General features: G+C 53.8%; 8 protein-coding genes across 8 annotated transcripts; 5 read left to right on the top strand and 3 right to left on the bottom strand.

Annotated features, from left to right (window-relative positions):
* Positions 1–807: 807 nt before the first annotated feature.
* CkaCkLH20_12773 (uncharacterized protein) lies at positions 808–3,301 on the bottom strand (the record flags this gene model as incomplete). Its single annotated transcript, XM_038895485.1, has 3 exons — positions 808–2,052; positions 2,101–2,649; positions 2,723–3,301. The coding sequence occupies 3 exons, from the start codon at positions 3,299–3,301 to the stop codon at positions 808–810; spliced, it is 2,373 nt and encodes a 790-aa protein (XP_038739191.1).
* Positions 3,302–4,370: 1,069 nt separating this feature from the next.
* Positions 4,371–5,925, bottom strand: CkaCkLH20_12772 (annexin ANXC4; the record flags this gene model as incomplete). The annotated part of the gene is made up of 3 exons (XM_038895484.1): positions 4,371–4,667; positions 4,729–5,747; positions 5,799–5,925. 3 exons carry the CDS (start codon positions 5,923–5,925, stop codon positions 4,371–4,373), a joined length of 1,443 nt encoding a protein of 480 aa, XP_038739190.1.
* Positions 5,926–7,753: 1,828 nt separating this feature from the next.
* On the top strand, positions 7,754–9,025 carry CkaCkLH20_12771 (uncharacterized protein; the record flags this gene model as incomplete). The annotated part of the gene is made up of 3 exons (XM_038895483.1): positions 7,754–8,094; positions 8,187–8,435; positions 8,569–9,025. 3 exons carry the CDS (start codon positions 7,754–7,756, stop codon positions 9,023–9,025), a joined length of 1,047 nt encoding a protein of 348 aa, XP_038739189.1.
* Positions 9,026–9,788: 763 nt separating this feature from the next.
* Positions 9,789–10,142, top strand: CkaCkLH20_12770 (uncharacterized protein; the record flags this gene model as incomplete). The annotated part of the gene is made up of 1 exon (XM_038895482.1): positions 9,789–10,142. The coding sequence occupies one exon, from the start codon at positions 9,789–9,791 to the stop codon at positions 10,140–10,142; it is 354 nt and encodes a 117-aa protein (XP_038739188.1).
* Positions 10,143–11,271: 1,129 nt separating this feature from the next.
* CkaCkLH20_12769 (uncharacterized protein) lies at positions 11,272–11,799 on the top strand (the record flags this gene model as incomplete). The annotated part of the gene is made up of 1 exon (XM_038895481.1): positions 11,272–11,799. The coding sequence occupies one exon, from the start codon at positions 11,272–11,274 to the stop codon at positions 11,797–11,799; it is 528 nt and encodes a 175-aa protein (XP_038739187.1).
* Positions 11,800–12,025: 226 nt separating this feature from the next.
* Positions 12,026–13,081, bottom strand: CkaCkLH20_12768 (uncharacterized protein; the record flags this gene model as incomplete). Its single annotated transcript, XM_038895480.1, has 2 exons — positions 12,026–12,327; positions 12,664–13,081. 2 exons carry the CDS (start codon positions 13,079–13,081, stop codon positions 12,026–12,028), a joined length of 720 nt encoding a protein of 239 aa, XP_038739186.1.
* A 1,681-nt stretch (positions 13,082–14,762) lies between these two features.
* On the top strand, positions 14,763–15,978 carry CkaCkLH20_12767 (uncharacterized protein; the record flags this gene model as incomplete). Its single annotated transcript, XM_038895479.1, has 2 exons — positions 14,763–15,056; positions 15,118–15,978. The coding sequence occupies 2 exons, from the start codon at positions 14,763–14,765 to the stop codon at positions 15,976–15,978; spliced, it is 1,155 nt and encodes a 384-aa protein (XP_038739185.1).
* Positions 15,979–16,785: 807 nt separating this feature from the next.
* CkaCkLH20_12766 (uncharacterized protein) lies at positions 16,786–17,384 on the top strand (the record flags this gene model as incomplete). Its single annotated transcript, XM_038895478.1, has 2 exons — positions 16,786–17,166; positions 17,223–17,384. The coding sequence occupies 2 exons, from the start codon at positions 16,786–16,788 to the stop codon at positions 17,382–17,384; spliced, it is 543 nt and encodes a 180-aa protein (XP_038739184.1).
* Positions 17,385–20,208: the final 2,824 nt, after the last annotated feature.

Raw genomic sequence — 20,208 nt, 5'->3', positions numbered from 1 at the left:
GCCCCCTTCATTTATATAAAATCCCACATTACTTCACCATAAACAAAAAAAAAAAAAAAAAAAAAAAAAAAAAACCAAATACAGCTTCTCGCCATCGCTCGTGCTCCCAAGACAGCCCGGTGACAGCCACCTAGACGCTGAAACTACCGTCCGATCGCGGGCGCGCTGCCTGATCTCACTTTAGCCCAGGCCGTCTGTCACTCACTCATCTTCCTCATGCTGACCTCGGCAACCTCGCCGCCGTCTCTCTTAGCAGAACGACTACCATCTCAAATTCTCCGATCCGCGAGCCTCAAAAAATTCCAGAAATCCTTACTCAAATAATTCCGCGCGCATTCCAGAAGATATCCCCCAATCGGACTTGTCTACTCGGTATTGCTCATAATACTGTCATATCACTTAGTCTGCCCTGCTACGTCGGAGCATCGGAACTCTCATGCGGCATCATGCCGACCCTGCGTCGCTGTCGATCACACACACGCGCATCATATGCAAACGACTTGCGTCAAAAAAGGCTAATTCCCCTATTCTAATCCGTGATATCGCAATGCTATGCTTCGGACCACCATGCGACCCTTCGCCCGTGTCAAAGTCCGGGAAACTGCAAGATAACTGAGTGGCAGGGTACGATGCAATAAATCTGTAAAAACTTTCCCGCTCTTTGATGCTGCATAAACGCCTCCCGATCTAGAAACCATGAAAAAACGGGCATCCGGCTGCCGAATCTGAACGCCGCAACCCATCGATGGACCTCCAACCTGCAGATAATTCAACTCGCCAATGATGATGCTGCTCCTGTGCTCGGAATCAGACCTGTGGTGGTTCGGACTTAATCCCTCGACCGCCATTGCCATCATCCGTTCCGGAGTCCGAGTCCGAGTCGAAATCTGATTCTGCTTCGCTGCTGCTGCTGCTATCGTCGATGACCTGCACGTCGCCGCTCATCTGTCGCAGCAGCTCTTGCGCCGTCATGCCAGCGCTCTGTTGCTTAGACGGTGAGCTGGCATTGGGAGGACCCTTCGGCCCTCCAGCCAAGATCTTCTTTGTAGACGGGCTCGGCACGTGGACCTGAACGCGATAATTGCCCTGGGTGTATGACGATGACGGGCGGGAGGACTCCGCCTGCGATGGTTGCGGCGGTTGCGACATGCTCATTGTCGGGTCTTCCATCGCCGCGGTCGCGTTCGAACCGGTTAGTCCGCCTCCGATGTCAGCAACGGCCACTTGCTTAATCGGCGTACGTTGCGGTTGCGGAGTCTGCTCCTCGATCGAAGTGACGGCAGCGTCCCCGGCACCGTTCACGCGGGCGCGCTTGTCCGCGTGCTTGTCGGCACCATTCGTTTGCGAGGCACCAGGTGTTCCCAATCGAGGGCCCGTTCCGTATCCCATCTGATCACGCTCGGCAACCATCTCGGCCCGGCCACGGCGCTCGCGGAGCCTGATACCGTACTTCTTGCGGACGGTGCTCTGTTTGCACGCGTATGAGTTGCGGAAGCTCTGCATCTTCTTTTCCAACTCGGCCTCGCTGAGTCCAAGTCCCTTGGCGGTCGCGATCTTGCTCTTGAAGTCTTCTTCGGCGCGCAGCAGGTCTCCGAGAAGGCACTGCACTTGACTTGCTGTGAGATGCGCCATGTCCTTTGCCTGAGGGGTACCGAGGGGAGGCTTTTGGATGCCAGCGATTTGAATGCTCGCGGGTGTGCTTTGCGATGAGGGAACGGACTGCGACTGGGGCGTCTGCATCACATAGGCCGGCGTCTGAGAGGGAGCTGGACTGCTGCTGGCGGTATATTGAGTAGGAGTGCTATCCGGCGCAGGGCGCTTGGTAGAGGGGTTGAATCCATATGAAGCATTCGCTGGCGGCCCTGGCATCGACCTGATGTTCTGGCAGTCCTCCTTGGTGACCGGCCCGAAGTCGCCACAGACCTTGTTCATCATATGGTACTGCAACCCATAGTGGGCACCAAATGATTGACCGCAGTGGGGGCAAAGTAGAATATCGCCGCTGGCATTGACTCTGGCCAAGGCCCGAGTGCAAATTCTCTTTTTGACGTGCTGTAAACAGTTAGCGAGCGTGATCTCTGACTGATACGGAGAACATACATGAGTCCATGCAGACATATGTTCGAAGATGCGGCGACAGAAGGTGCACTCTGGTCTGTTGTGATCCTCGGGCCCGTGCCGACGTTGCCCCGTGGCAGTTGTGTAGATCCAGGAACGTGGAATGGGTCCAATGTTCGCGGGAGGTGTTAGGTCTCTGTTAACTGATTGTATAGGAACAGCCGGCGGTGCAGCCGGTGGTGCAGAAGAGGCGGGCGGCGGTGGTGGGTTTGCGGGAGGTGCGCCGGGGGCCACCGTCGGGATGACGTGCTCGTTCTCGACAATGTCGTTCTTGTCGTAGCCAAGTCGTTCAGCCCGGGCGAGGGCATTCACGAGACGTCGAGCTTCGATCGAGGGCAGGCGCATGACGAGAGCCTTGTCGAGGAACGTGTCGCTCGCCTTGGCGAGGATGAGGTCTGAGACCTCGTCGAGGTCCGTCGCCTTCATCCACTTGATTAGATCTGCCTTGCCTTCCGATACGATCTTTGCGCCAAAATCCCTGACGGCTCTGCTGAGAATGCCGCGCTCCGCGCGGTGCATAGCCACGTTCATCTGCGCAAGAGTTAGCATCGTACAGAATGTAGGCGCGACGGACTTCGTATGCCGCGGTAGAAGGTGTACATACGATAAAGGCCATGTGGTAAGCCGAACCCAGCATACACTTCTCGAACTGGTCTCGCATGGCTCGTCGAACAGCCTCCGGGTCGCTCTCCGTGATCAAGGTGCACAGCTTCGTGTAATCCTCCGAGAACTTCTGCGCCTTAAGCAGGTCCGGCGGTAGTTGGATCTTGCTCCCGGAAGGCGGCACCGACCCCGACGCGCTATTTGCGGTGGGCGCGGGGGATGGAGATTGGGTTGGGTTTCCCACATCTGACGAGACGATCGGAGGTTGGACAGCGGCGTGGGCGACTTGCTGCTGTTGTCCAGGAAAGGCAGGCACGGGTACGGGTGTTTGCTTCTGTGCAGACGGCGGTGCGTGGGCCTGCTGATTTTGCATGTTGGGAGACGGTTGAGCCGGAGGAGGATGAGGAGACACTCCAGGCTGGCCGTTGAGAGCTGGTGAAGCTGCACTTCCTGGGCGAGAGTTGTTCATGGCAGAACCAGGACGGTTGAAGGACAGGCCGGGATAGAAGGTCTGCGGTTGAGTGGCGCCGCTGCTGTTGAGCTGCGGGCTCTGGATGCCCGGCACCATGGGCGATGCCATGATGGCGATTCACGAGCGAAATGTGAGGTGTTTGGTGAGGTGTTTGGTGAGGTTCGTGGTGATGTCTTGGTGATACCACGTGACAGGCACGAGGAATGCTGTAATCGAGGCCACTGACCAAACGAACGCGCTGCGACTTGTCAGCTGCCGAGTTCGTGATGCACCTTTCGTGAACGAGGCAACAACTCACATTGCACGATTTGACGCGTTGTTATAAGCGATCGACACGGTTGCGGACAAGATCCAGCGTTGTCGAGATGTCGCGATAGCTCACTTGACGTCGTCGCGTTGAGTGGGCGCGCTCGCGGTGAACGGGTCCAGTCGGGTCGGAGGGGTTTGAAGAGGTCAAGAAGCAAGGCCACTAAAAGGGGGGGGGAGTCTCCTGCTAATTAGAAAAAAAAACTTACTAGCGTTATAGATGTGGGTCCGTTATAGACATTTAGAAGGCAGGCGCTATAATGGGTGGCCTGAGGCAGTAGCGACCCACAGCTATAAACTAGAGCAGGTCTCATTGGCTGCCGAGACGTTTTTGGAAAGGGCGCGTCTCGGACCACGGATGCACCCAATCATAAAGCGCCTACAAGCCATAGCTCTCCCTGAAGCACAGGCCTGGAGTCATGTGTACGTATTTTTAGCCAATTCAATGCAATTCAATCCATAGCCTGAACTCACTGCGCTGCGTACATTATCTTTAAGTGAGGTAAGTCCACCTGGTGCTTACGGCTGCACAGTGTCTGAACACGCGTTCCTCCCCTCAGACATCAAGGTAAAGAGTTGTAGTTGCTGCCTTGGCTCCTGGTACACAATCGCGTTCTGTCACATTCAGACAACAGGCAGAGGAAGTCTGAACAATCAAAGTCCAGGAATACCATTACAGAAATAGCTATTGGTAAAAATACTCGTCATACCAGACGCTTTGTTTGTCGTAAACCCATTCATCAGAAAGCCTCCAATCGACCTCCCTTAACCCGTCCATCCATTCAAGCCCATTTCAACGTCGCTCGAAGAAAGTCATCCTGTCCAATCCCGGGGTATTATCCAGCCTTGTCCGGTCTTTCGCACGTCACGCTCAGATCTGCTCACCGATACACGCCAGCATCAGCCGCTGGTAGTCGCCGCTCGTCTCGCCCTTGATCCGGCTCGCCAGGCTGCGGTTGTACTTGGCCTGGTACGCGCCCTTGACGTTGGCCAGGAAGTTCTGATCCCAGTGGAAGCGCACGACGCGGGCGACGAGGAGGTGGTCCTTGGTGCCGAGCCCGGCCATCGAGTCCTCGAGGAGCTTGGCGGCGTGCATGTACTTGTCGACGGCGTGGCGGAGCTGGAAGAGGAGCGCGTCCTCCATGTGGCCCGAGAATTCCTGTTCGTCCTGCGTCAGTCATTAGGTTACTTGCGAAAAAAATCATGATGCTTTGGGGGAGCGAACTCACCTTCTTGATGACGTCTTCCAGTCTCCTCCTGAACTTCTGCTCGTAGGCCTGGTTGATGGCGCGGATCTGGTTGTCGTTGCGCGTGCTGAGGATGCTGCAGACGAGCATCTCGTCGGTGCCGACCTTGCCCTCGGTGGCCCTGTACAGGTCCATGACGTCCTGGTCGACCTGCTGGGGGATCACGGGCGCCGAGTCCTCCGCCCTGTTGGCGCCGAGCACGATCAGGAAGTGCCGCTCCGTCTTCATGCTCAGGTCGCCCTTGACGTCGTCCTCGAGGCGGCGCCGGAAGGTCTGCTGGTACGCGCTCTTGATGGCCTGCATGTCGGCGTTGGAGCGCCCGAGGAGGACGTCGTTGAGCACGCTCTCCTTGGTGCCGAGGCCGTCCATGGCGTCGAAGAGGTTGTAGATGTCGGACCGCAGGGGCCCGCGCGCGACGGAGACCATGCCCTTGCCGAACCAGCTGCCCGTCTCCTTCTTGACGTCCGTCTCCAGGTCGCGGTTGAAGTTCCTCTTGAAGGCGGCCTTGATGGCCTCGATCTGGAGGGGGTCCTTGGTCGCGAGGCAGCGGATGAGCGTCTTCTCGTCGGTGCCGAAGCCCTTCATGGCGTTGCGCGCCGTCGTCGCGTCGGGCGTGCCGTCCCAGTTGATGATCTGCGGCGGGCCGTAGCCTATCGAGGCCGGCGTCGGGGGTCCGTAGTTCTGCGGGGGAGGCGCGCCATACTGCTGAGGCGGCGGACCCGAGGGCGCGCCGTATCCGCCGGGTGCTGGAGAGTGTCCGTACGGCGACGGGGGGATCGGAGGAGGCGCGCCGTAGCCTTGAGGTGCGCCGTAGCCCTGGGGAGGACCTTGAGGCGGGGGGTAGTGGCCTCCTTGAGGAGGATATTGACCGGGAGGCGGTTGTTGGTAGTAGCCGCCCTGTTGCGGCGGAGGGTACTGGCCAGGAGGAGGCCCTTGAGGAGGATAGCCGCCGTAGCCACCCTGGGGAGGATATTGGCCGTAGCCGGGCTGGCCGTGGGGCTCTGCTTGGGTTAGGCGATTGACGGGAAGATGTGTAGAGGGACGCGACTCACGAGCGCCGTAGCCGTGCTGGCCTGGATACGACATGAATAGCGGAATGCGATGCGCGGATATTATGAGCGGTGGACTGGAGATGTCGGCAGAGTCGGCAGGTGAAGTCTTGAGAGTTGCGTCACGCAGGGCGGGGTAGCGATGCGATGTGCTTGTGCTTGTGCTGACTGCGGGGCTATTGGTTGCTGTTGGTAATCGTGGTCTTCGTAAATGGGTACGATGGATTGATTGCAAGAGGGAGGAATCGGGAATACGGCTTCAGATGGTCTTGGAGGACTGGGCAGCAGCTTCTTATTTAAAGTCTTGCGGTCGTCCTTGTTCCGTATGCAGCAGAAGGATGCGACGGACCCGGCGTCGTGGCTGTGAGCTGGGTGGAATGATGAGCAGCTAGAACGAATGGAAGGATGCCCTACGAGGATGTCACTATGAAAGTCATTCCTTAATCGCCTTAAGCTCTAGTCGAGGGGACCCGTAATGTAAGCTTCGTCAGGCAGCATTATTGGACTGATGACGAGCCCGCCGAGTGGTGGCTTAGTAGGCACGCGCCGGGCAAAATTTCAACAGTCCAGCAACAACAAAGTACAAACATGGCCAAAGGACCCAACGTCATTGAGAAACAGACTCTCGGCGCCTCCACAGAGACCAAAATGTTTCGACCACCAACCCTGTCCACCTGCAGATGCGCCACAGCGGTGCGTAATCCGAGCGGAGCGGAGAGGCGCTGCACAGCCGGAATGCAGTGTAGACAATCGCAATGGTGGTGATTTACGCGTATCTTGGGCAGTGATGAAGATCGTTGGAAATGTGGTTATCATCACGCGAGGTAGATGATGATGAGATAAAAATGACGGTCATCAAGAAGCTGTTGAATTGCCCTACGATGCACGCTCAGGCCAGTTGATGCACGTAAGATATTTTATGCAGGAGTTTTCCTTCCGAAGCCAGACCCTGGGTGCCTGCCAGGAAATGGCACCATGCCAGGTGTGCTCAGCTGACAGTACTTCGATCAAGAAGACCCGGACCCGAAGCGGCCGGGGCGGGGCGGACTCGGACTCGCGGCCGGAAGCGGCCTTGGGTGGATCCAGCCACAGCCTGAGCCACATTAAGAAACACAGCCACCAGTGAGGCCGTTCCGCGACGTTCCCGACTTAAACCCGTCATCCGCCCCAACGCTTATGTCATCCAACGAAAGGTAGAAATCATCTTCAGTAACACAGGATGACAAGGTGCGCCTCCAGCCCCAATGCAACCACGCAATCACCGTCACTCAATGGCTTGCCGTTTATGTCTCACTCTTGCATACGCCATCATCCCGAGCAGTGGGACGTTTTCCCAAGGCCTGGAAGCCCTCTCAGCCGAGTCGCAACACTCACCAGAACGCGGTGGCTGGGGAACCGCCTGTTGATGCCCTCCCATTGGCCAGCCCGCACCCGCCTCGGAGTGCCTAGTGACCCACCTTCCGTCCCGTCACTCAGGTTCCTTCACGGGCCACCCCCGCGACCCCCTGGCCAACCAGACAACCCCTCCATTTTACCCCTGGATCGTTCCAAACCTCCTTGGAACAAATTCACAGCTGGAGCCTCCCAACCACCAACTTTTCCATCACCAGCTTTTCTTTTTTGGCAGCTTCACAAGCGTGATACCGCACCAGTGTCCAGCCATCCGCGTTTGCTAGTGCAAACGCAGTAAAACCACAATGCCTCCCGCTCCCATGTTTGCTTCTTCTCCCCTCTGCTTCTCCAGTTTTTTGTCATTGTCATACGCTGCAGACATCTGTACAGATACACGTACAGCTACAGCTACGGATCATCCATCGTGAGATCGATCGACATCCGCACCCGCATCCACCGTGCGTTTGCTCTGCTGTCCGTTCCCGTCCGTCAAACACCACAACATCACCATCACAATCAGGGCAGAAGCAGCAGTAGTGGCTCCTGCGTCTTGATCCGCCCTCAAGATGCATCCCGCTGCCCCTCTCCCTCTGCTCCTCACTCTGTCCACGGCAGCTCATGCCCTCCCTATCGTCGACTTCCTGCTTCACCCTCGAGCACCCACGAAGTCGTATTCCGTCGTCAACGTCGATGGAGATGCCAGCACCGACGCCCCTCCCATCGTCACCGTCACGAAAGACCCCGTGCAGGTGACCGTCACCGAGCGTGTTAGCCACACGGCCAGTCAGGAGTCGACTGCAGTCCAGCCGACCACAACATCCACCTCCATCGCCGTCGTGAACGTGGGAGGAGATGGGCCCACGACTGTCACCGTCACACCGACAGAGAAGCCTGCTCCTGAGCCGACGTCTCTGCCCCCGACGACACCACCACCTGCTCCCCCGTCAACCACTGTTGTACCGGAGCCGCCAGTGTCATCGTCGGATGTTCCTCAGCCAGCTCCATCTTCAGCTTCACCAAGCGCTCCTCAGTCTGCGCCTGCTTCATCAACTACACCTCAACCCTCCTCTGCCTCAGATGCTCCAAGACCATCGTCGGTCTCATCGAATGCTCCTCCAGCCTCATCACCTTCATCCTTGGTGCCTCAGCCAACGTCCACCTCTCTTCCTATCCCGGAACCTTCTTCAGCCTCGCCAAGCCAGACCCAGCCTGCTCCCTCATCAGTCCCTACGCCAACGGCTCAGTCAAGTATCTTCACAACTAGCACCAGTATCGCACCGCCGCCCGTTGAACCGTCGACCGTCCCCGCTATACCCTCAACTTACACGTCTCCATCTCCTCTGCCCTCTTCTCCATCAGCGACGACATACGTTCAGTCCAGCACACTGAAGACGAGCGCCATCGAGACTCCATCAACACCAGTCACATCAGCCACCCCTATCATAGTCGTGCCTCCTCCTTGGACGGAGACCCCAGTTGCCCCAACCTCCGTTGCCGTCACATCCGCGGCTGAACAAACATCGACATCCGTACCAGTCCCTCCTGTCAACACCACCTCAGTTGCTCCGATATCACCCACCTCGACGTATCCCGTCTGGACTCCCGACTCGTCCAGCAGCACAGCAGCAACCCCAACCCAAGTCTACGAAACCGCCCACCCAACCACCTGGGCGCAAGAAACCAGCACCACTCTGCCTTCAACCTTCCTCACCAGCATCGTCAGCCTCACCAGCTCGCCCTCGCCAATCCCGACATCAACAAAGAGCTACGACGACGGCTACTGGGCCACTAACAAGTATCCCGACGGGAACACCACCGCCACCGCCGTTCCTCAATGAGGCTGTCTCTTTTCTTTCCGTTTATACCAGAGACGACTGAATGTCATCCACGATTTGTGTGTTATGTATAGACCGACACGGCGCAAGGTGGCTTTTTACAAAAAAGGAAAGACGTACGTGTTCATGGGCATATGTGTGTTAATGAGACCCGAGAAATGATGGTTGTTCAAGGCGAAGCCGCCTGTGCTGTAAAGGGAGGATCGTCGGCACCGACCAAGAGCTGGGACGCGCTGTCATGGCTGGGTTTCCTAATGTTTAATTATATAGAAATGTAAATGAAAGATCATATATCATCATCTTTGCCACGTCCGTCGAACGCCTGCTCTCGCACCTGGAACCTCCACTGAGACATCTCAAAGTGAGCTGTCAAATCTTCACAGTATCCTCTCACTCCTCGTGCAATGAAGAGGCTCGATCATCCTGCGACATCCAATCCCATCCGCCTCCACGGCCCTAAGCGAGATTCTCCCGACAACCAAACCCGTCTCCTCAAAGAAGCCGCTCCCGAGACCCCGGCGCCGCAACAGCCATCGCCGCATGGCCAAAACGTGCACCTCGCGAGCGGCGGGAGCCATAAAGCCTTGGCTCCCGCCGCAGAGTCCCGAACTGCAAGTTCCCATGGTACGTCTGTCCACATCCTCACCTTCACCTCTACCTTTATCCTGTCCCGGTCCCCCGCCAGCTACCATTCAGATACGCTACTTCAAACGATGCTTCCCACCGCTTCCACGCCTCGATAGCAACAACAAAGTTCTCACAAAATATGCAACCCGACGACAACACCAGCAACCCTCCCCGCAACCCCCACAGCCCCGAGGACAGCAACAGCGCCCACAAGCCCGCCCCGCCGCCCGGCGTCGTCGCCGGCGCGCTGGCCATCTGCGCGGCCTTTGTCGTCTTCGGCTTCGGGTGCTACTTCGCCTTCCGCTGGCTCTGTCGGACCCGCGCCCGCGAGGCGGCGGGTAAGAAGAAGAAGAAAGCCCTCCCGCCCGGGGCGGAGACGCCGGTACCCCTGACGACGTGGGGATATATACATAGCCGCGCGCCCCGCGGACGTGGTAATGATGGCGATGATGAAGGTGGAAGGGGGAGTAGGAGGCGTGAGGAGTCTGTGTAAGGTGAGTTAGGGAGGTTGAGTGGGCACTGGTGCGGACATGTGAAATCAGACTGACAACTCAGCCTGCAGGGTTTCCTCTTTGCGAGGTGCTGGTCATCTGGTTGGGGGGATTTGGCACGTGGGAATTGGCCTGGTAGCACGGGCTTGATGTCATTGTCGTCGTTCCAGCGACGTCGTGGGGCTTTTGTCCGTGGGCGGCGCGGGATGACGGGGGTCAGGGGATGAGTCCGTATATATCTGACAGATAGTCAACCATTTCGTCGATTTCCATGAGAGGGATCTTGGATGTGTAGAGTTGTGTGTTGTCTAGTTCGCCTTTAACTCCTTAGAAACTGTGTTCTGATTGGTTGCTTGGTGAGTTGGTAGCGTTGAGGCTAGGGTCCTCAATTAGACGGATGTTGGTCGAACCTCACCACAGGCCAGTTCGCGACTCACTTGATGCCTGTTCATCCCAGGTGAGCTCCCAAAAAGTGAAGTCACACCCTCAGCCATGTTGTGTCTCACTATGAACTGTCTTCATTGTGTGCCTGCAGAGTCATGGAGCCTCAGTCCTGGTATATGTGTGTGTGCCGAAAGACCCGAGCTCGACGACGGCGAGTTGCTAGATAGTCACCAAAAAGCGCTAGTCGCATTCGAACAGCTTACTTCCTGCAACTACCAAATCCAGCACCAAGGTGAGTCCGGCTCGGTGAGCAGGCTAAGCCTCGCGATCCAATCGCGAGGCAACACGTCCGTGACTCTTCGGAACAGCTGACGGAGCAAATCCTGGGATATCCCTAACTCTCCAACTTTGTCTGAATGACAGACACTTACTGACAGTGAAGACGGAGGGATTGAACTGGGAGAGCACATGCGTCCCACGCCTTGCTGTGAGCGCACATGGCAGGCTCCGAAGAAGGAGTCGTCATTCCATCATAGTCCAGCTTGGCTCCACGTAGCCTCAGGCTCTTCCGAACCGACTAGGCCTCCGAGGGTGAGATATATATGGTGTTCCCGTAAGGCTTGACTTGGGTGGCTGGAAGTCCAGACACACATTCCCAACCCTCCTCCATCGAGCCCTGGAGACTTCTCACGGTCCCCGAGGGTTCAACAACTCAGAAAACAAATCTCCATCCATCCAAACCTCGAAATGTCACAACCACAATCCTGCGGCCGCAAAAGCGTCCTCGCCACCCTCCTCCTCCTCTTCTTCACCCTCCTCTTCCCCCTCACCACCACCGCCACCCCGCTCACCCCAGAAGCCGCAAACACGACCCTCGACATCTCCTCCCTCTACCTCGACGCGGACGCGGACTGCGTCGGCTACGAGGGCCAGTGGAACTGCCTCTCCGACACGTTCCAGCACTGCACCTCGGGCAAGTGGACCGCGGCGCTCTCGTGCAGCTCGGAGAGCGGCGCCCTCGATTCCTCCTCCAACAGTGTCCAGAACTCGCTCTGCACGCCGCTGGGGAGGACGGATCAGGTCGAGTTCGGGGGCGAGTGCAGCGCCGCGTGGGGGTTCGGGGGAGGGGGGAGCGGATGGGGCGGCGGCGGGAATGGCGGGCGAGGGACGGTTTGTAATGGGAACGGGTGTTATTACGGTGCCGGGGCGAATTTGACGGTGGAGAAGTGGGTTTATGTGCTTGTTGTTGGTGTTGTTGCGTTGGGATTCATGTGAAGGAGAGGCTGAAGAAGAGGCTCTGGGGTTGTTTTGAAGAGTCTACCCATCTGGGGTCAATGTTTTCCCTCAGTCATGATCCAGTTTCATTTGTCATCCAATCCGTCACTTCTGTGGTAAGCATAAGCCACTTTCAGTTCACCAGAAGCTCGCATACTCAGCAATTAGACAGCAGATAGCATTAGAAACTAAACACCGCCTATTATGTCGGCCACAGTATTTAATTCTACAACTCATCGTCGAGGCCAAGTCCCATTATTGCTGTAGCAAAATCATCAACCTCATCCCCTCTATGGCACGGGTACGATTTCCCAACACCGGCAGACGAAGAAGGATTCGCGGTGCCGTCTCTACCACCAACTTCTTCACGCTCTTCCCATTTCTCCCGAATACTTCCAGGCTCGTGATACAAGATATGGTCTCGGTCGACGTGGGCCTTCCACGTGATATCCTCGGGCGAAGAGTAGGCCCCGAAGTCGTACCAAGCGCGCACGAGAGTTGTGCGGCCGTCGTAACACGCGCTGTAGTCTGTCGGACAGCAGCAACACGACCCTCGGAACTCTTGCCCCTTTTGATTTGCCGCAGCTTCGACGACGTATCTGTACTGCTCTCTGCTATGCATCTGTTGCTCGCTGCATACGAAACGGGGAGTGAAGACCTCCCAGTACCACTGATGTTTGAATTTGAACTCCGAATGTGGGCAAATCTGCCTTCGGGTGTGGAGAAAATTGCTCACGTCTTGCGATTCTGCATAAACGAGCAGCCGCCCATCGATGATTTTCGCCTTTCTCCGACTGGGATTTATATTCCCTAGAAGGTAGTTGGGCCTCAATAGGGTTGGCATCTGTCGTGGAAACACCAAACGGTTCTCCGGCCGGGAGAGCTTCAGGGCCATCTGGACATATGCATGCATAATACGAGATGGGACTTTCATGTCGGCTGACTTGAAATTCGAGTCACAGCGGAGGTCGCCGTGATTGAAGGACTGCACCCTACGTATGACGTGAAGTTTGGTGCAGGCCTCGCATACCCAGTGTCTCGGCAACTGATAGGCGAGTATCGCCCAAAAGTTCGTTCGCTGGCGTCGCTGTTGAGGGTCGTTTCCGGCGATGGCAGAGGGCCAATCCTTGTGGGTGAGGCCGCGGACGGTCCTGCATGTCTGCGAGAAGAAGAAGAGATCGCCCAAGTCGAGTTCGTCGAGGATGTTCAATAGTACGTCGAGAGGAATCTTCGAAAACGTCGAGGACGTTAAACCGTTGGAGATGGTTTCTGGGGCATTCATTTTGAGGCGGTACCGTCTGTATCTGGGCGTAATGGCACGAAGCCAGTCGATGGGTTCGCGTAAACAGATGGATTTATATGTGCTCTTTTGACAGATCTCCGAAACACAAATGATATTTGCAAGTGAGGTTATGGATCGAGGGTAGCTATTGGAGTCTGGTTTTGTAAATATCATGCGTATGACTCTTCGGCAACCATAAAAAGAAGAACCCCAAAATCAAGGCACACACATTCATTCCACCTTGAGGATCCAACAACAGCACTTCAGCCCGAAGAAGCTTTTCGAATCGTTGGTGGTAAAAGTGCTTGCAGGTGAGAAACCTTTCCATACCCTGATGAGTGTTGACGCTACGTAACTTTACAGGCGTAGCAAATGTGATCTTCGCCTGCAACGGCGTTGTGAGAACGCGGGCACGAGAAACAAGCCGCGTTAGCGCCAAATTCTTGACCATTTTCCTACATCATGTTTCCCAAATACTTCTTTTGTCGCAAATTATACATGCTGCCGTTGCATTGCTTTTGTGAATCGCCCACAGTTGAGACTACTATACGGTTATTATTCGTGGTGGAATACTCAAGCAGTGATGACGGAAAACAGGAGCAAGAATAGAGACAACAAGGGTAGCAATAAAGGCAACAAGAACAATAAGAAAGGTAACGAGGGTAACAACAGAGGTAAGGAGGACAATGACAGAGGCAACGAAGACAGCACCAGGGGTACCGAGGATAACTATAGAGATAGTAAGGAATAGCTATAAGGAATTAGAAGTAAAAGGTAACTTTAGGAGATTATGTATGCCAGAGATTATCAAGCGGGAGAAGGCTATAGGGAACTAAGATAGAAAAAAATGATTCTCATTGTCTACGACCGTGATGAGAAAGAGGGGGCATATGTGGACGCATGTTTGTTGTACACAAGATAGGCGTGGATTCTATCCTCAAAATACAGTAAAAAGACAACGTTTATGGCTCCAGAAGGATCCGAAAACCCGGAACAGTGGTTGGACTAACAGCACGTGTGAAAGTCTTAAGTTGGACTCAGCTCTGATTATCTTTGTTGAATGATCTGCATTGACAACCTCAGGCGTCCAGCTAGCCGTCTCTGAGCGAAACTAGCTGGTACGGTATTGGTTTGTTGACAATTCCGGCTGTTTCACAAAATGTCATTAGCCACTCTCGTCATAGTCCCGAGCTACTGGCGCTGGGAGGACATTAAAGACGACAACATACCCCGCAGGATCAACATCCCTCATCCTCTGCATTATCTTCGAATCAACGGTGTAGTCATACAAAGTTACTATTTCGCCATGGTAGGAATTGGAGGGAGATCTAAAGCTTGTGACCAGTGTCGGCGCCGAAGAGTGAAATGCGGTAGGTCGACAACCCCTAGTCGTACTGACCAGTTGACCTCAAGCTTGCTGACGGAACCACGTGCAGACCTGACAACCCCCAAGTGCAAGCGATGTGTGAAATCACGCCTTGACTGCGGAGGGATTCGCGGCTTCAATTTCATCCAGTACAACGGGCGCAATGACGTTGAAGCTGTGACGATGAGGCACGCAAAGATCTCGCGTCCATCTTCTGGGTCATCTTCAAAGGTCTCCCCGGAGAAAGGATTAAATACACTTGGAGCGGCAGCTTCAAGTGCTTATGTCCTGCCTCTCAAATTCTTGGACCCATCCATGATGCCAGGAGCCATGGATGATGTTTTCCTCACGTATACTCACACTCACCTTCTTCGAGAGGGCGATGATATCGTGGTACAGCCTGGAACAGATCGGACAATTACCACCAAATGCTTCGTGGCGCTTGCTACGACAATCTTTGGTCTGGATAACAGAGAAAAGCCGATCGTCCAGCGAGGTCTGCGCAGATATGGAGTGGCTCTGAAAGCCCTCAATCGAGCTCTGAGCGATTCTGACGACTGTCGATCATTCGATGTCTTGGAGGCAGTCATCGTGATGGCGCTATTTGAAGTAAGCACAGGCTTTCCAACGCGTCTCGTGCTGGGAAGAGGGTAATACTGACGTTGCAAAGTTACTCGTTGGCGATCGCGAAGATGGCTGGATAGGGCACGCACGAGGCTTCGAACAACTTCTGGATATGAGAGGACCCGAGTCGATGCAGGCACTGCCATGTCTCATCATCTTGGAGAGGGCCCGGACGGCCATGATCTTCGCTGCGCTTGTCACTCATAACCGCACCTTGATATCAAACCCGAAATGGAAGCAGATTCCATGGATGCTTCATCCAGAGCGCAAGGACGCCTTGCAGCTCCTTCTCGACATCGTTGCGGACTGCCCAGACATCTTCGTTCTGCGAGACCAAGTTCTCACCCCTCGGAAAGGAGTTCCACTGCCGATATCCATCCCATCGCTACGAGACAAGGGCCTGAAGATACTTCATGATCTAGAGAATTGGGAGACGCTTTGGGGATCTATGGCGCTCAGTCGATGGGATGCAGTTCCTTCTCCCAGCACCACTCCAACACACTCGCGCCCAGATGGACTTCGACAGCTGGCATGGCCCACAGTCTTACGCTACCACTCCCTCCACGATGCTAGTGTTTCTACCACATTTCACGGGGCTTTGATCCTTGTTTTGCTGTTCATTCAGAGTCTGAATGTGGATTCGCAAGAGCCGGCAGAAACAGGGCAACTAAAACGAATGTACGTCTCGGGGATAACGATTTGTCGCAGTGTGGACTACCACCTGGAGAAACTACGGGATGTCGGCAGCTCATCCATCTTGTTCCCAATGAGAATGGCGTTTGAGATCGTAGGAAAGACGGATAAAGATATTGGCACCTGGCTGGCTTTCCAGCTGAAGGTGATTTCGTCGGGCTCGTCCGGTCGGTGGGCCATGGCGGAACATCTGTTGGGCATGAGGCCGACATAAGCAATAAGTATGGGTGCGAGTACTTAAATATGTCGACTATCCGTATGTCGTTTCATTTGATTGAGAATAGTGAGATAAGCTGGTCCAAGTCGGCGGTCCATACTGACAATGTTCAATTCTTTAGTGTGCTGAACTTGATCCTCTGCAATTTTCATGTCAATCTGTGGAATTGGAAACTCTATGAAAGACTGCGATGACTGATGGGTCAGGTTTCGTACTATCATGGCAAACCTGAGTCTCTCTGGACAATCATGGCGACAAATGACGTGACAGGCAACAATATTGCCGCAAAGGCCACAGCGACAGCGACAGCGGTTCAGTTTTATAAGTCTCACATTGCCTAGCAGACATCCAGGAAGCAATAAAAAAACGCGAACATGGTTTAGCCCAAATGTTTCTCAGCCAGAGAGCCGCTAGCTTCCCACATCTTGCTGGCACGCTTCCACTCTTCTCTGCTAAAAGTACGTAGAGAAATTTTGAATGACTAAGAAAACACACCAGAATTCTCGGTCTGAAGTCATCGGGCATCCTTTGGATTGAAGGCTGGAGTCCGTCTGTGGTAGTCCGGAACGCGGCAAACGATCCACAGATCGGCCTCACTTAGGCGGGTTTGCGCTATCGTGACGTCACCCACGAGGCGCATCACAAGACCAAGTTTCCTAGCCTTAGGCTGTACGACGCACGTATTCTTGGCTGTATTTATTATTCATTAAAAACGCCGTCTCTCATCTCTTGCTCACTTATTCTCCGACCTGAAGTAACCCGAATCTAAAACAACAAAACCATCTCCTCGAATATTTGACCAACATGGCTGCAAACACCAACACCGCGGCTCTCAACGCCGAGAACCTGGGCACCGGAAACACATACCAGAATCCCAGCGTGAACCCGACTGCTACGCAGGGCACCGCTGCCACCAACATCGGTGAACAGCGTCTGGGCGGCGACAGCACGAACCCTGATGCCGGCTACCACGGCACGACAGCCCCGGCGGGTGCGCAAGCAGGGTACGGTAGCACGACAAGCACTGGTGTCGGAAGCTCCATCGGACGGGAGGCCAACGTGCCCGCAACAACTGCCACTCACGCTCACACTGGTCCGGCGGGACAGGTCGGCGGCGGAGACGCGCCGACGACGCATGGCGGTGGTATCGGACACCAGATCAAGGGCGCCTTTGCTCAGACTCACGTAAGCACTCCAAGCCTCAGCAGCTTGAGGAAAACTAGATGACTAACTCTACAAAGGGCGTGGGCGAGGTGTTGAGAGGAAAGTTCAACTCTGCCGTGGATACTGTGGCAGGTGACTCAGAGGGTCTGGCGAAGAACAAGAACATCACCACTGGTGGCGAGAGAGAGTTTGCGAACAAGGACTTTGTGAAGAAGGGGACCACTGATAAGGCTCTCTGAGCCATGAAACTTGATGATGGTGTTCGGTTGAATTATATACCCACAACATGAATAAACACAAGCGGAAAGCGGCAGATTATCGTTGATTCTTCAACGCTAGATGAACGAGCATTTTGACATGATTCATCTATGATTTGGTTCCATTGCCTGATTTTAGGACATGATCGTGGCTCTTGTTAGCACATGTACGTCTGTCCTTCTCGCCCAACCAAGGCTCATCATCCAGGTCCTCGACGAGACTTGGTGTCAACCTGGATGGCGTTCATTTGTGCTAAGTTTTCAAAACCTTCGGCAACGGTCAGACTAGACCGCCCTATGTAGACAGGTATTTAAGGTGAACAAGTGGTAAAGAATCCGCAAATTCTTTCCATTCTTTAACACCGATTTCTCTGATACTTCCAATACCTTTCAAATTTGTCGAAAATGGCCATCGAAGCGGAATCCAAAACCTTTCGTGAAATCGGGGAAATCTGCAGCAAAGACCCCACTCGAATCCAAAGACGCCTCGAGCTAGAAAAGTGGTTAGCGAGCAACAATACTACTGTTTCACGGATGCCCTGTAGTCTCTCGGAGAGCAAAAATGGGAAAGCAAACCCAAAGCCTCGATCCACGAGGTTCCAACGAACGACAGTCAGCAAAGGCTATGGATTGCTTTCACGAGCGCGGGCCTGGATCTCGAGACGACCGCCAACGGTCCAAACGATCAACTACTATCAATACACACCGTCTGCACACCGACCTTCGATTCAGTTCTTGAGAGTAATGTCGGGTTTGGAAGAGGGAGAGGTTGAAAAAAACATCCTTCACCCGCAACGCTGGCCCCAAGATTGGAACTGGAGATCGGTCAGCCAGCATATGACTGCCGACGTAGAATTTCCGGTCTGGATCTGGATAATGTTCAAAGATTTCCCAAAGCAGCTCCAACCTGGCCTCTCCTGGAATACGACTGAGCGACTGGACCAAGAAAGGATGGAATGTGCCACAAATGGCAAATGGACGCGCGCTTTATATTGGAAAGATTGCCAAAAGGTCCCGATGTGGGAGGCAAGAGTACAAATAACGGGCTCAGACCCGCATTTTCTTCTCAACTTGGACCCCGAACAGTTCATAAACCTGCAGAGCACCACAGCGTAAGTGACATTTGTTGAATCTTGGTATGGAATGCTAATATGGGTCTTCTAGCTTTTGGCTGCAACAACGGGTAAGCGTGGGAAGTTATAAAGAAGTCGTTAGGTACAGCAAAGGTCTTCTTTATGGGAACGACCTTCTCGGTCAAAACGTCCGACCTTTGACCAAAAGCTTACAGAACGACTTCGAGACTTTTGCGGGACATATATTTCCAAGAGTGGAGGAGTCCATTTAGCTGGTAGAGATGTCGAATGGAGGCGAGCGCACCACCTCGCCGAGAACACCGAGGACGTATCGCTTTGATTAAAGTCGACATTATCCTGACATAGCTACATATCGTCTTCATTGCAATGGCAGTTATCTCTAATTCTTATTACCTTAATGATATCTAGTATATATACTTCTCCCTATTTATTTTGTCCTTATAACTACTCCTTATTAGCTTTCTTACTATTGTCACCTCTATCATTTTCGTTGCCATCCGTGATTACTATCCAAGTACTCACCAAGGAATCGTGGGGTGGTGTGAAGCTTGATTGGGGGCGAATCACAAAATTATATACAAACAGTATATACATCGTAGGATAGAGGAAGTAACTAGAGAATGCGATAAAGCTTGTGCCAATGAACTCAAGCTGTCTGTGAAATTCTTTTAAGTAAGGTTCATCACCTCCTAAACTGCATCACTGATTTCTCTAACTCAAGAAACGCCCAATGTTTATGTTTACTTGAAGTAATATTCCAATAGTCAGTCTCAATCTGCTGTTGCTTCTTGCTGTTGCTTTTTTACACGCAGCCTCAAATGGGGAACACATATATAAATTAATCTACCACTTTAGATATAATCCAATGCGTTATGCTAATAGAAGTCAAGGTAAATATAGCCCATCAGAGTTCCATTGCAGCATGATGACTGGCACTAAATATTGATGTTGTATTAGATGAGACCCTATAGCACACCCTATTAGATTTGGTCTTCTGTCTATCTCTTCCGCGGATTCCGCAAATATTCTCGGATGTCTCCTTTGAAAGACTGTCACTAGCGGCTTTGCCACAACACGATTCGAATACATCGTCTTAGATTTATTATCAGTGTAGCATGATCAAGCTGAACAGCAGAAGTTTGACGCCATGAAGATTAATTCGTACTTATCGTTCTTGTGTACCTAGGCACGAGCGAGTTCTTCACTGGCTGGTGGGCTAAGCTGCCAGGCAAGAAGACCTCACTGCCACGAGGACTCAAGTTCATGCTTATGGTATGATCCACTCGGATTACTGTATTTACTGAAGTCCCATGGAAGGATCGCGGGGACCAATATCCTCCTATACCAAGCTTTCGCAGCCTGATGCTTACATAGCGCGCTTATTCCATCTTCGTCGGGTGCCTGGCCGTTCGGCTTGGCAAATCATAAACGAGCGAATAGCGTCTCAGGGGCCCATCAGCTCATCTGACTGCATTTGCGAAAGGTAGCATCGGCTCACCTCAATTTTGAACTCGAGGCCGCTCAAAGCTGAGAGGTGCGATCTGACCAACCAGATGCAAGGAAACGGATCCTCGAGACTTCTCTCAACTGATATTCGCATTCTAGCCCTACGCAAGTCCTTCCTTCTCATGCACATGGTTGTTCTCACAAAAGGTGTTATGGATTGGTTTGTCTTGATACTACCTTCCGACTTGGGCCGTCTTCCGAAGTAA

This window comes from Colletotrichum karsti (genome assembly GCF_011947395.1).
Source record: "Colletotrichum karsti strain CkLH20 chromosome Unknown Scaffold65, whole genome shotgun sequence".
Classification (NCBI taxonomy): Eukaryota; Fungi; Ascomycota; class Sordariomycetes; order Glomerellales; family Glomerellaceae; genus Colletotrichum; species Colletotrichum karsti.
The sequence above is the reverse complement of the archived record's forward strand: the minus strand, read 5'-3'. Positions and strand labels throughout refer to the sequence as shown.